We start from the raw sequence: 15000 nt of genomic DNA on the forward strand, positions 1-15000 counted from the left end.
CCCTGATCTGGTAATTACATCTGACCCCGATCTGGTAATTACTCCTGACCCTGATCTGGTAATTAACTCTGACCCTGATCTGGTAATTACTCTTGACCCTGATCTGGTCATTACACCTGACACACCTGATCTGTAGAAAACCTGTCTTGAGTGAACCTGCTCTGTGCTGCAATGGTTTGGGAGTGGTGGGATACGTACCGCAGTCGGCACAAAAAACAATGCACACACGGTGTCAAAGATTCCGCCCGGTGAAAAGTTTTGCACCGTCAAGCACCATTTAAATTTTTTTCAGGACGTGTCACATTCTAGTTATTATTTATATATAATATCACATCATATCATATACTATTTACTACTAAAGAGTAAATATATTCTATTTAACATATTATATAATAAACTGTATAAATACATAATCTGTACCCAGCAGTAGTGATTAAAGTAATAAAATGAATAAAATAGAGGATAATTACAGACACTTGCTGGCTCTCCATCATCTCCACCACACACGCAACACACACACTGACACTGGAGCTCACACCAGATCCTGGCTCATGTCCTGCATCGTGTCCTGCATCAGCTCCATGTCCCACTCGCACACACCAGCGTGGGTCGTGTCTGTGGTGAATCGTCTCATAGATCACATCTACAGCCGCCATTTAACTTCCTGTTCAAATAAACACTCATACAATTAACACATCATAGTCACTACACCCCTCCCACTACACTACACACTACAATACGCACTACACACTACAATACACACTACACACCTCTCACCATAGTACAAACAATACACAATACAATACACACTACACCCCTCACACTACACAATACAATACACATTACAATACACACTACACCCCTCACACTACACACTACAATACACACTACACACCTCTCACTACAGTACAAACACTACACAATACAATACACACTACACACCTCACACTTCACACTACAATACACACTACACACTACAATACACACTACACCCCTCACACTACACACTACAATACACAATACACACCTCTCACTACAGTACAAACACTACACAATACAATACACACTACACACCTCACACTTCACACTACAATACACATTACAATACACACTACACCCCTCACACTACACACTACAATACACACTACACACCTCTCACTACAGTACAAACACTACACAATACAATACACACTACACCCCTCACACTACACACTACAATACACACTACACACCTCTCACTACAGTACAAACACTACACAATACAATACACACTACACCCCTCACACTACACACTACAATACACACTACACACCTCTCACTACAGTACAAACACTACACAATACAATACACACCTCACACTTCACACTACAGTACACACTACACACCTCTCACTACAGTACAAACACTACACAATACAATACACACCTCACACTTCACACTACAGTACACACTACACACCTCTCACTACAGTACAAACACTACACAATACAATACACACTACACACCTCACACTACACACTACAATACACACTACACACCTCTCACTACAGTACAAACACTACACAATACAATACACACTACACACCTCACACTACAATACACACTACACACCTCTCACTACAGTACAAACACTACACAATACAATACACACTACACACCTCACACTACAATACACACTGCACACCTCTCACTACAGTACAAACAATACACAATACAATGCACACTACACCCCTCACACTACACAATACAATACACACTACAAACCTTACACTACAGTACAAACACTACACCCCTTACACTACACAATACAATACACACTACAAACCTCACACTACAGTACAAACACTACACAATACAATACACACTATACCCCTCACACTACACAATACAATACACACCACACACCTCACACTACAGTACAAACACTACACAATACAATACACACTACACAATACAATACACACTATACCGCTCACACTACACAATACAATACACACTACAAACCTCACACTACAGTACAAACACTACACAATACAATACACAATACACAATACAATACACACTACACACCACACAACAAACTACACTACACACCACATATAGATACATTAGATATTAGATACATTAGATACATTAGATATTAGATACATTAGATACATTATAGATATTAGTTAGTAAAATCAGAGTTAGCTAACATTCTTCACCTTTTACCTCAGAGTTAGCAAACATTCTACATCTTTTACCTCAGAGTTAGCTAACATTCTACACCTTTTACCTCAGAGTTAGCTAACCTTCTACATCTTTTACCTCAGAGTTAGCAAACATTCTACATCTTTTACCTCAGAGTTAGCTAACATTCTACACCTTTTACCTCAGAGTTAGCTAACCTTCTACATCTTTTACCTCAGAGTTAACAAACATTCTACATCTTTTACCTCAGAGTTAGCTAACATTCTACACCTTTTACCTCAGAGTTAGCTAACCTTCTACATCTTTTACCTCAGAGTTAGCTAACATTCAACACCTTTTACCTTAAAGTTAGTTAAGATTATACACCTTTTACCTCAGAGTTAGCTAACCTTCTACATCTTTTACCTCAGAGTTAGCTAACATTCTACACCTTTTACCTCAGAGTTAGCAAACATTCTACACTTTTTACCTCAGAGTTAGCTAACATTCTACACCTTTTACCTCAGAGTTAGCTAACATTCTACATCTTTTACCTCAGAGTTAGCAAACATTCTACATCTTTTACCTCAGAGTTAGCTAACATTCTACACCTTTTACCTCAGAGTTAGCTAACCTTCTACATCTTTTACCTCAGAGTTAGCTAACATTCTACACCTTTTACCTTAAAGTTAGTTAAGATTATACACCTTTTACCTCAGAGTTAGCTAACCTTCTATATCTTTTACCTCAGAGTTAGCTAACATTCTACACCTTTTACCTCAGAGTTAGCAAACATTCTACACCTTTTACCTCTGAGTTAGCTAAAATTCTACACCTTATACCTCAGAGTTAGCAAACATTCTACACCTTTTACCTCAGAGTTAGCAAACATTCTACACCTTTTACCTCAGAGTTAGCTAACATTCTACACCTTATACCTCAGAGTTAGCAAACATTCTACACCTTTTACCTCAGAGTTAGCAAACATTCTACACCTTTTACCTCAGAGTTAGCTAACATTCTACACGTTTTACCTCAGAGTTAGCTAACATTCTACACCTTTTACCTCAGAGTTAGCAAACATTCTACACCTTTTACCTCAGAGTTAGCTAAGTCGCTACACGTGTCCTGGTCTGTATACGTGTATTAAACAGCCCTGTCCTTCCTCTAAATGATCTTCAGCAGATTTATCTGTAATCACAGTTCCACTTGAGACAAAACCTGACTCTGACTACCCCCACATCCCCGCCCACAGTGTTGGCGGTGTCACTATGGTGTGATGGAGTGTAACCGGCCTTCATCATCATCATCGTCGTTATTATTATTATTATTATTATTATTATTAGGTTTTGCATGGTCTAATTCATTCATTCATTCATTTTCTCCCGCTTATCCGTAATCCGGGTCGCGGGGGCAGCAGTCTAAGCAGACCCACGCCTTCGACTGCTGCCCAATCCTCACAGCACCGTCCCTTACGGTCCCTCCTGCAGGTGGTGAGCCCACGGGAAGGCGGCCCCACGTCACTCCAAAGTCACGGACCTTGATATTTCCCTCGTAAGGGACCCCCGGAGCATAGAGGGTTAAGGGCCTTGCTCAAGGGCCCAAGAGTGGCAGCTTGGCGATACCGGGGCTTGAACCCCAGACCTTCTGATCGGCAACCCAGCGCCTTAACCGCTGGAGCCACCACTCCCACCACTGGTCTAATTCGTTATTGATTTTTTTTATTTATATTATATAATTGTTATTTTATTGTAAGCACTGGTATTTTCTAATGTATATAATGTTTTTTAATCACATTTTTACACGCACACACACACACACACACACACACACACACACACACACACTGGGGGTTTATGTACCAGTACTGTATAGACTTTATTATAGGTCTTTATTTATTTTTATTTCACATCTATACATACACACACAGAAATAGATATACACATACAGTATACATACATAATTATGGACAAGTGTGTGGAAGAAAAGAAAGTACACCTGGGGAAAAAACAAGTCAAGTCATAATATAAATAAAATACACATAAATAATAAGATAAACAAACAAACAAATAAAGCAAATCCCCAGTCACAAGTAAATTACTGAATAAAAAAATCCAAGCACAGGGTTTACTCTCTTCCAGCTTTTCAGCTGAGAATGAAATCCAACAGATATTCTGCCGGACTTCATTTTTAAAATCTATGAATATGGGAATATATCTGCTATGATGAATATGCAATTTGGAAAGCAATAATTAAAGATTAATAATAAGGTGCTTATCATATTTGAAGAATTGCGAAAAAGCAAGTTACAGGTTATAAACAATTAAATCCAAAATAATTGAGTATGAGGAAATTCCCAGACAATATGTAGAGCAGATTCATTAGAGGAACCAAAAAAACAACATCTTGTGTCTGACTTTCATCTCTTTAAATATGCTTTAACATGATCAAATCTCAGCAGAAGTTGAAATGAAATTTCCCTGACTTTATTAGTTACTCCTTTACTTTCATAGGTTCACAATTCAGGATTTTTTTTGTTAATTTAATGCCTAAATATGTATCTTCAAATGTAACTGGAATTCTATAAATCGAGTGTGCAATCTTCAGTGGGCATTAATTCACATATGTTTAGGTGAAGATTGAAGCTGCAGAAAACAACTTTATGTGATTAACTGCTCAGGGGATTTGGGAAACATCTCATAAAATTAAGGTGACGTCATCTTTTCAATTCTATTAAATTAAATTCATTTTTATTTTTATTGAGCTTTTAATAATGAACAGTGTCTCAAGCAGCTTTAAACAGATAATGTGGTGATAAAAATGAATAAGTTCTTTATAAGTGTAAGTTTGTCCCTGATGAACGAGGCAGTGGAGACTGTGGTAAAGGAAAAACTACCTGGTGATGTGGAGCCATCTTCATCTCCCAACCGACTAATAATGATTTATCTACACAAATTCCCTGAATGCACTTTTCACTTATAAATGTCGACAGTAACTGCACAGAGAGCAGGAATAAATAAGGAGAAATTGGAAATCCTTGTTGAACTTTTCTAGATAAACTAAATCTAGGATAGGTGCCATTTTTTAATTGATTGAACAAGTTCCATTATTATAAAGGGTTTTAATTACTATAATTAAATAATGTGTGTTACCGAACTGTACAACCTGGACTAAACACTCAACACACAATCATTACTCATCTCAATCCATTCCACCACTATTTATTTATTTATTCATTTATTTATTTATTTATTATTATTTATACTTGACTTGGGGGGGAGTGGTGGCTCTAGTGGTTAAGGCGCTGGATTACTGATCGGAAGGTCGGGGGTTTAAGCCCCGGTATCGCCAAGCTGGCACTCTTGGGCCCTTGAGCAAGGCCCTTAACCCTCTGTGCTCCAGGGGCGCCGTATCATGGCTGACCCTGCGCTCTGACCCCAGTTTCAAAGCAAAGCTGGGATATGCAAAGAACAAATTTCACTGTGCTGTAATATATGTATTGTATATTTGTATATTTGACAAATAAAGGCTATTCTATTCTGACCGTACCACTCTCTTACTGCTGTTTTTTTGCACATTACACTATTTACATGCTGTCTTTTGCACCTCTTGATTGCTGCTGTTTTTGCACTACATTGTTCTGGTATATTCACTCCCGGGTATAGTTTTTAGGTTTACTGGTCGGTGCTATATTTGGTTTTTTGTCTTGTCTTGTGTTGTCTTGTGTTGTCTGTCTACACTGCCTGTCTGTACTGTTTTTTGTCTGCACTGTTTGCACTAGGTTGCACTCGAAGCACTTTATGTAGCTTGTGTTGTGTTGTAGCTCTATGTTGTTGTTTAGTGTAGCACCAGGGTTACGGAGGAACGTTGTCTCATTTTTACTGTGTACTGTGTACCACTGTGTATAGTACAAATGACAATAAAAGCCTCTTGACTTGACTTGAGAAAAAAAATTATAAAACTCTGTGCCCATCCAGTCCAGGAGATTTATTGTTTTTGAATTCTGTAAAATAATTATTTATCTCTAATAAGGTCATTTCACTATCACGAATTCTCTGTCATCTCTTGAAATAATCTTGAAATGATTAATAGATTCTAGAAATGCACAGGATGCCTCTTCTGAATAATTGCATTGGTAAAGTTTACTGTAAAAGTCAGCACAGAAACGTGAAATCTCTCTCACGCTCTTGTGAGTGATGATCTCATTGACATTTTAGGATTCAATTAATGAATATTTAGAACAAATCTTGTCTAATCTAAAAAACTATAATGATTACATTCTCCCTCCTCTATTTAGACCTTATATAAGCACCTTGTGCTCTATAAATATAAATCTCTAACTCTATCTCTGGTGACTTAAAAGTAAAAGCTGCGGTTTGGGACACCACGCTATTTTCTTCTGTGTTTCTAATGTTAGATAAATTACTACTACTTTCCTATTTAAAATTTCAGCATCTCCCATTGACCACAGTATGAATCAAACACTGTCACTTTCCTCCAATACTGCGCTATTAATAATTTCATATTCGTTTTAACAATTTCACACATGAGAAGATAATTATTTAATTTCCAGTAAGAGGGAGCTGAGCTGCATTTGAGGCATGCTGTAGAATTAACCTGAAGAGAGAAAGCTCTATGTTCTGTAAGAGATGTTCTTTGCTAGGCTTTAAGAGATAAGCCAGGACTGCTTGGAGAGGTTCTTGTTGCTCCAGGTGTAGCATCTCTGCCATGGATATGTTTCTCTCCAGATATCAACAACACTTAATTGTGTCATAAAAGCATTCATTGTAGGATCTGTAAAACCAGTTCTAGGAGGAAATCTATCCAAATTGTTATTCAATGCCATATTAAAGTCCCCACCTTAAATAAGTTTGGCATTTGGAAATGTATCTAAGAATTGTTGAATATTTTCATTTATTTTCATTTATTTCATCCCACCTCCGGCAGAGCTTTGACCAGATCCCGAGGGAGGCCGGAGATATTGAGTCCGAGTGGACCATGTTCTCCACCTCCATTGTCGAAGCGGCCGCTCGGAGCTGTGGCAGTAAGGTCTCCGGTGCCTGTCGAGGCGGCAATCCCCGAACCCGGTGGTGGAAACCGGAAGTAAGGGATGCCGTCAAGCTGAAGAAGGAGTCCTACCTGGCCTGGTTGGCTTGTGGGACTCCTGAGGCAGCTGACGGGTACCGGCAGGCCAAGCGAACTGCAGCCCGGGTGGTTATCGAGGCAAAAACTCGGGCCTGGGAGGAGCTCGGTGAGGCCATGGAGAAGGACTATCGGCTGGCCTCGAAGAGATTCTGGCAAACCGTCCGGCGCCTCAGGAGGGGAAAGCAGTGCCCCACCAATGCTGTTTACAGTAGAGGTGGGGAGCTGTTGACCTCAACTGGGGATGTCGTTGGACGGTGGAAGGAATACTTCGAGGATCTCCTCAATCCCGCCGTCACGTCTTCCATTGAGGAAGCAGAGGCTAAGGGCTCAGAGGCGGACTCGTCCATCACCCAAGCTGAAGTCACCGAGGTAGTAAAGAAACTCCTCGGTGGCAGGGCACCGGGGGTGGATGAGATCCGCCCTGAGTACCTCAAGTCTCTGGATGTTGTGGGGCTGTCTTGGCTGACACGCCTCTGCAGCATCGCGTGGCGGTCGGGGACAGTGCCTCTGGAATGGCAGACCGGGGTGGTGGTCCCTCTTTTTAAGAAGGGGGACCGGAGGGTGTGTTCCAACTATAGGGGGATCACACTTCTCAGCCTACCTGGGAAAGTCTATGCCAGGGTACTGGAGAGGAGAATACGGCCGATAGTAGAACCTCGGATTCAGGAGGAACAATGTGGTTTTCGTCCAGGCCGTGGAACACTGGACCAGCTCTATACCCTCTACAGGGTGCTGGAGGGTTCATGGGAGTTTGCCCAACCAGTCCACATGTGCTTTGTGGATTTGGAAAAGGCATTCGACTGTGTCTCTCGCGGCGGCCTGTGGAGGGTGCTCCGGGAGTATGGGGTCGGGGGCCCTTTACTAAGGGCTGTCCGGTCCCTGTATGACCGAAGCAGGAGCTTGGTTCGCATTGCCGGCAGTAAGTCAGACTTGTTCCCGGTGCATGTTGGACTCCGGCAGGGCTGCCCTTTGTCACCGGTTCTGTTCATAATTTTTATGGACAGAATTTCTAGGCGCAGCCAGGGGTCGGAGGGTGTCCGGTTTGGTGACGACACGATTTCGTCTTTGCTCTTTGCAGATGATGTTGTCGTGTTGGCTTCATCAGACCAGGACCTTCAGCATGCACTGGGACGGTTTGCAGCCGAGTGTGAAGCGGCTGGGATGAGAATCAGCACCTCCAAATCCGAGGCCATGGTCCTCAGTCGGAAAAGGGTGGCTTGCCCACTTCAGGTTGGTGGGGAGTTCCTGCCGCAAGTGGAGGAGTTTAAGTATCTTGGGGTTTTGTTCACGAGTGAGGGAAGGGTGGAACGGGAGATTGACAGACGGATCGGTGCAGCTTCTGCAGTAATGCGGTCGATGTACCGGTCTGTCGTGGTGAAGAAGGAGCTGAGCCGCAAGGCGAAACTTTCGATTTACCGGTCAATCTACGTTCCTACTCTCACCTATGGTCATGAGCTCTGGGTCATGACCGAAAGGACAAGATCCCGGATACAGGCGGCCGAAATGTGCTTCCTCCGCAGGGTGGCTGGGCGATCCCTTAGAGATAGGGTGAGAAGCTTAGTCACTCGGGAGGAGCTCGGAGTAGATCCGCTGCTCCTCCACATCGAGAGGGGTCAGCTGAGGTGGCTCGGGCATCTGTTCCGGATGCCTCCTGGACGCCTTCCTGGGAAGGTGTTCCGGGCGCGTCCCACTGGGAGGAGACCCCGGGGAAGACCTAGGACACGCTGGAGAGACTATGTCTCCCGGCTGGCCTGGGAACGCCTTGGTGTCCCCCCGGAAGAGCTGGAAGAAGTGTCTAGGGAGAGGGAAGTCTGGGCATCTTTGCTTAGACTGCTGCCCCCGCGACCCGGCATCGGATAAGCGGGAGAAGATGGATGGATGGATTTTCATTTATTACAATCAACAGAGAAGTGTTTTTTTAGATGAGCTGTACCCACATATATTTAACAGAATTGAGGTGGTCTGACCCTTAACATCACTAATAGAATTAATATCTCACCATTAAAGTTATTCTTCAGAACAGCGACACCTGCTGATCGTCCTGTGCCAAGAGACATCCATATGTCACCACTGGGACCTCCAGAGTTTAGCATCACCTAGCGTGGAGTTTATTTCTTGAAAAAAGCAAATGTTTAACCCGTGCTTTTTAACAAACAAAACAAATGGCTTTAGGTTTAACATTGTTTCTTAGTCCCCTGGTATTAGAAGAAATGAAAGATAATGACATTGTTAAATGAACAACAATAAACAACCATTAAAAAAACACAGTACAAAGGCATAAAGTCAAACCTGACTATTGGATAAAGATGAAAGAAACAGGGCTCAGATGCCTATAATAAGTCCAAATGAAATACGTCTATAAATAAAAGTCTGCTGTAGTAAAAGGCCATGATGACTAGTGCTGTGATAATGAGCGTTTTAGGAAAACGAGCATCATACCAGACACGGTTGATAAAGTTCACAAAGAAACCTCGACCCTATCCCTATCCCTAACCAATATAATACGCCTTTTTCCCAGCAGCCCTTGTTTCTTTTACTCTTGGCCACAAAGGCTTCCATCTTTCTCGGTCTGATAAAATCAGATCCTCTGCAAAGCACAAGTTATTATCTGTAAGAAATTGGGATTTTTATTTGGCAGCTTTCCACAAAGTATCGTGAAGAACCCGTGAGCTAAACCTCATGATGATGGTGTGAGGTCTTGTATTGTCTCCCCTTTTTCCCAGGCAACAACATCTGGGAATTTCCTTTTGGCATCAGGGAAGGTCTCATTGTAAATACGAATAAACGTGGATCTGATGTCTTCATTGTTACACTCAGAACAATCTCAAGTTCTATCTACGAGAGAATCTCTCAGAATCTCAAATGCGGCTTTCACAGGCCCCCATGAGATGCTCTTCAGCTTTAAGCCTAAATATACATCTTTCACATTCTTCTTCAAATCTTGTACTTCTGCACGTTTGCTTTAGTCCTTCTATTTTATTAATATTAGTTAATAGGAGTATTAAATAATTAAGAGAGTGGAAGTGACAGCAGAATCAGCACCTGAACTTTTTCCTTCCTCTGGAGCAGGAGGTTTGTTTGGAGTGACAGGGAGTGGAATCACAGAAAGATCTGGTTCATCTTCAGCAGGAGAAACACCTCCATACTAATATATAATATTATCGGATCTCTCCTTCCATGTTTTAAACTTTGGCATGTTTACAGAGTTGAATATGTTGCTATGAAATGTAGTATGCAGATTATAGACTCGAGATAGAACTGAAGTTTTAAAACTCGCTCTTAATCTATTTTAGGTCACTTTTTGTAATTACGCCGGGGATGACGTCACTTGGTTAGAGACGTCAGCGCGTGCGCGAGCTCACTGTGTAGTGCTCCGGTCCGCGCGTGACATCACACCATGGCATCGCCGGAACGTGCCGCAGCGTCCGAAGGTGAGTGTGTGTGTGTGTGTGTGTGTGTGTGAGAGAGAGAAAGAGACACTGTGTGCTTATTACATCATAACACCATCATGTGGATGCGGTATCGCTCTACAGCGCATGCGCAGAAAATAAACCCACGTGAGATGTGATGCTCCTGCCTATATCACAGTACAGCATAATGATATTTCCGTTCCCTAAATTTGAAGATTTGATAGTTTTAACAAAAGAAAATTTAATATTTAGTATATTTATGAGAGATTAAACACAAGGTTTAGCAATTAACATAATTATTATTATTCAATTTTTCTGCATAAAAAACAAATGGAGAAAAGAATAGAGGAAAGAATGATGCAGAAAAAAAACAGAGATTTCTGCCTAAAGACAGAGCGAGACCACGCCCTGCCCCACTGTAGAGTTTAGAGCTGACACGTCTACACGTCTACAGGGCTGTACAGTACTGACGCATTATAGTATGGTGTTCATCATCATCATCATCCTCCTCCTGTGTGTGTGTGTGTGTGTGTGTGTCTTTAGACAGCGTGTGTGTTGCCGATCTGCGGATTGTACTCTTGGGCCGGACCGGTTCTGGGAAAAGTTCCACAGGAAACAGCCTCTTGGGGAGTTGTGTGTTTCAGACTGATGTCTCTCCTGTGTCTATCACTCAGCATTGTGTACAGGCCCGTGGTGAGGTTGATGGGTGGAGCCTGCAGGTGATTGACACTCCAGGTTTTTTCCACACCTGCTTGTCTTCGGAGGAGGTGTGTGCAGAAGTGGCACGTGGCATGGTGGATCTCGCCGCTCCTGGACCTCACGCGCTCCTGTTGGTCGTGAAAGCGGGAAGGTTAACGCCAGAGGAGCTCATAAGTCTTGAGTGGATTGGGACAGCACTGGGTTCAGCAGCACTCAGACACACCGTCCTGGTCCTCACACACGCTGACCAGCTGCAGGACAAAGCAGTTGAGAACTTTCTACAGGAGAGCAAGGAATTGTGGGAGTTCATGCGGTCATGTGATGGCAGGATTCACACGCTGGACAACACAATCGACAACGATCAGGCACAGGCCAGCATGCTCGTAAAGAAGATCCAGAAGATGGTGAAGAAGAACGATGGGAACTGGTATGTCTGTGAGCAAAGGATCATAGAAGAAAAGGAGCAGGTGCAGAAGAAAGAGAGAGGAGAGGATGAGAAAGAGAAGAGAATGAAAGCCGAGCGGGAGTTCTGGTGCGAGTTGGTGACCGCCATGGGGAAGGGGGCGCTGGAGAGCTCTGGGGTTCAAGAAAAAGGCAAAGGCAAAGGAAAAAAATGCAAAGTGGTGCAGAGGGCGGCGGCGGCTTTGGTGTCCACACCCCTTTCTGTGACATCAGCTGCCAAAATGGTGGGCGGGGCTGTGAGGGAGGGAACTAAAGTGCTGTACAAACACCGGAAAACCCTGCTGCAGTGAACACACACCATCACCACACACACACCCCATCACCATCACCACACACACACACACCATCACCACACACCGCCACACACACACCATCACCACACACACACCATCACCACACACACCCATACACCATCACCACACACCGCCACACACACACCATCACCACACACACACACCATCACCACACACACATACACCATCACCACACACCGCCACACACACACCATCACCACACACACATACACCATCACCACACACCGCCACACACACACCCCATCACCATCACCACACACACACACCATCACCACACACCGCCACACACACACCATCACCACACACACACCATCACCACACACACCCATACACCATCACCACACACCGCCACACACACACCATCACCACACACACACACCATCACCACACACACATACACCATCACCACACACCGCCACACACACACCATCACCACACACACATACACCATCACCACACACCGCCACACACACACCCCATCACCATCACCACACACACACACCATCACCACACACCGCCACACACACACCATCACCACACACACACCATCACCACACACACCCATACACCATCACCACACACCGCCACACACACACCATCACCACACACACACACACACACAGGAATAACCCTAACCCTAAACCCTAACCCTAACCCTAACCCTAACCCTAACACCATCACCACACACACATACACCATCACCACACACCGCCACACACACACCATCACCACACACACATACACCATCACCACACACCGCCACACAAACACCTCACCACACACACACACCCCATCACCACACATTGCCACACACACACCATCACCACACACACACACACCGCCACAGACACACACACCATCACCACACACCGCCACACACACACACACACCATCACCACACACACACACCATCACCACACACCGCCACACACACACCATCACCACACACTGCCACACACCGCCACACACACACCATCACCACACACACATGCACCATCACCACACACCGCCACACACACACCATCACCACACACACCACACACCGCCACACACACACTATCAACATCACCACACACCATCACCACACACACCGCCACACACAAACACACCATCACCACACATCGCCACACACCCCACCACACACACATGCGCACACACACACACACACACACACACCATCGACACACACACCATCACCATACACACACACACACCATCACCACACACCGCCACACACACACCATCACCACACACCGCCCCACACACACACCATCACCACACACACACACACACACACACACCATCACCACACAACATCGCCACACACACACACACCATCACCACACATCGCCACACACACACACACCATCACCACACACACACACCATCACCACACACCGCCACACACACACCATCACCACACACTGCCACACACCGCCACACACACACCATCACCACACACACATACACCATCACCACACACCGCCACACACACACACCATCACCACACACACCACACACCGCCACACACACACTATCAACATCACCACACACCATCACCACACACACCGCCACACACAAACACACCATCACCACACATCGCCACACACCCCACCACACACACATGCGCACACACACACACACACACACCATCGACACACACACCATCACCATACACACACACACACCATCACCACACACCGCCACACACACACCATCACCACACACACACACACACACACACCATCACCACACAACATCGCCACACACACACACACCATCACCACACATCGCCACACACACCACACACACCGCCACACACACACCATCACCACACACCGACACCGACACACACACACAATCACCCACCATTGCCACACACCGACACAATCACCCATCACCCACCATCACCACACACCAACACACACACACACACACACACAATCACCACACACACCATCACCACACACACACAATCATCCCCCCACACACACACACACCACCATCACCACACACACACCATCACTTATTATTGATCAGCACTCCTGCAGCAGTCCACACCATCACCACACACACACCATCACCACACACACATACACCATCACCACACACCGCCACACACACACCATCACCACACACACACACAGAGCTCTGGAGAGCTCTGGGGTTCAAGAAAAAGGCAAAGGCAAAGGAAAAAAATGCAAAGTGGTGCAGAGGGCGGCGGCGGCTTTGGTGTCCACACCCCTTTCTGTGACATCAGCTGCCAAAATGGTGGGCGGGGCTGTGAGGGAGGGAACTAAAGTGCTGTACAAACACCGGAAAACCCTGCTGCAGTGAACACACACCATCACCACACACCGCCACACACACACCCCATCACCATCACCACACACACACACCATCACCACACACCGCCACACACACACCATCACCACACACACACCATCACCACACACACCCATACACCATCACCACACACCGCCACACACACACCATCACCACACACACACCATCACCACACACACATACACCATCACCACACACCGCCACACACACACCATCACCACACACACATACACCATCACCACACACCGCCACACACACACCATCACCACACACCATCACCACACAACATCGCCACACACACCGCCACACACACACACACACCATCACCACACCGCCACACATCGCCACACACACCGCCACACACACACCATCACCACACACCGACACCGACACACACACACAATCACCCACCATCACCACACACCAACACACACACACACACACACACACACAAT

General features: G+C 44.9%; 2 protein-coding genes across 2 annotated transcripts in view; one reads left to right on the top strand and one right to left on the bottom strand.

The window, feature by feature from the left end:
* mei1 (meiotic double-stranded break formation protein 1) overlaps positions 1 to 3407 on the bottom strand; it is a gene marked incomplete at its 3' end in the record, with an annotated part of 16315 nt that extends 12908 nt beyond the window's left edge. The window contains exons 1-2 of the mRNA XM_083544474.1: positions 3268 to 3407; positions 471 to 664 (exon numbers count right to left, since the gene is read on the bottom strand). Coding sequence (XP_083400600.1) covers positions 471 to 656 — 186 coding nt within the window. The 5' untranslated portion in view covers positions 657 to 664; positions 3268 to 3407. The remainder of the gene's footprint in view (positions 1 to 470; positions 665 to 3267) is intronic.
* A 7258-nt stretch (positions 3408 to 10665) lies between these two features.
* LOC310728048 (GTPase IMAP family member 9) lies at positions 10666 to 12243 on the top strand. The gene is made up of 2 exons (XM_083545107.1): positions 10666 to 10745; positions 11268 to 12243. Exons 1-2 carry the CDS (start codon positions 10712 to 10714, stop codon positions 12173 to 12175), a joined length of 942 nt encoding a protein of 313 aa, XP_083401233.1. The 5' UTR covers positions 10666 to 10711; the 3' UTR covers positions 12176 to 12243.
* Positions 12244 to 15000: the final 2757 nt, after the last annotated feature.

This window comes from Silurus aristotelis (genome assembly GCF_946808225.1).
Source record: "Silurus aristotelis genome assembly, chromosome: 6".
Taxonomy (NCBI): domain Eukaryota; kingdom Metazoa; phylum Chordata; class Actinopteri; order Siluriformes; family Siluridae; genus Silurus; species Silurus aristotelis.

Excerpts from the sequence above, each read along its gene's own strand:
- LOC310728048 (XM_083545107.1), top strand. The coding sequence starts at position 10,712 with ATGGCATCGCCGGAACGTGCCGCAGCGTCCGAAG. Across the intron at positions 10,746-11,267 it reads ACGTGCCGCAGCGTCCGAAG|ACAGCGTGTGTGTTGCCGAT; the intron begins GTGAGTGTGTGT and ends GTGTGTCTTTAG.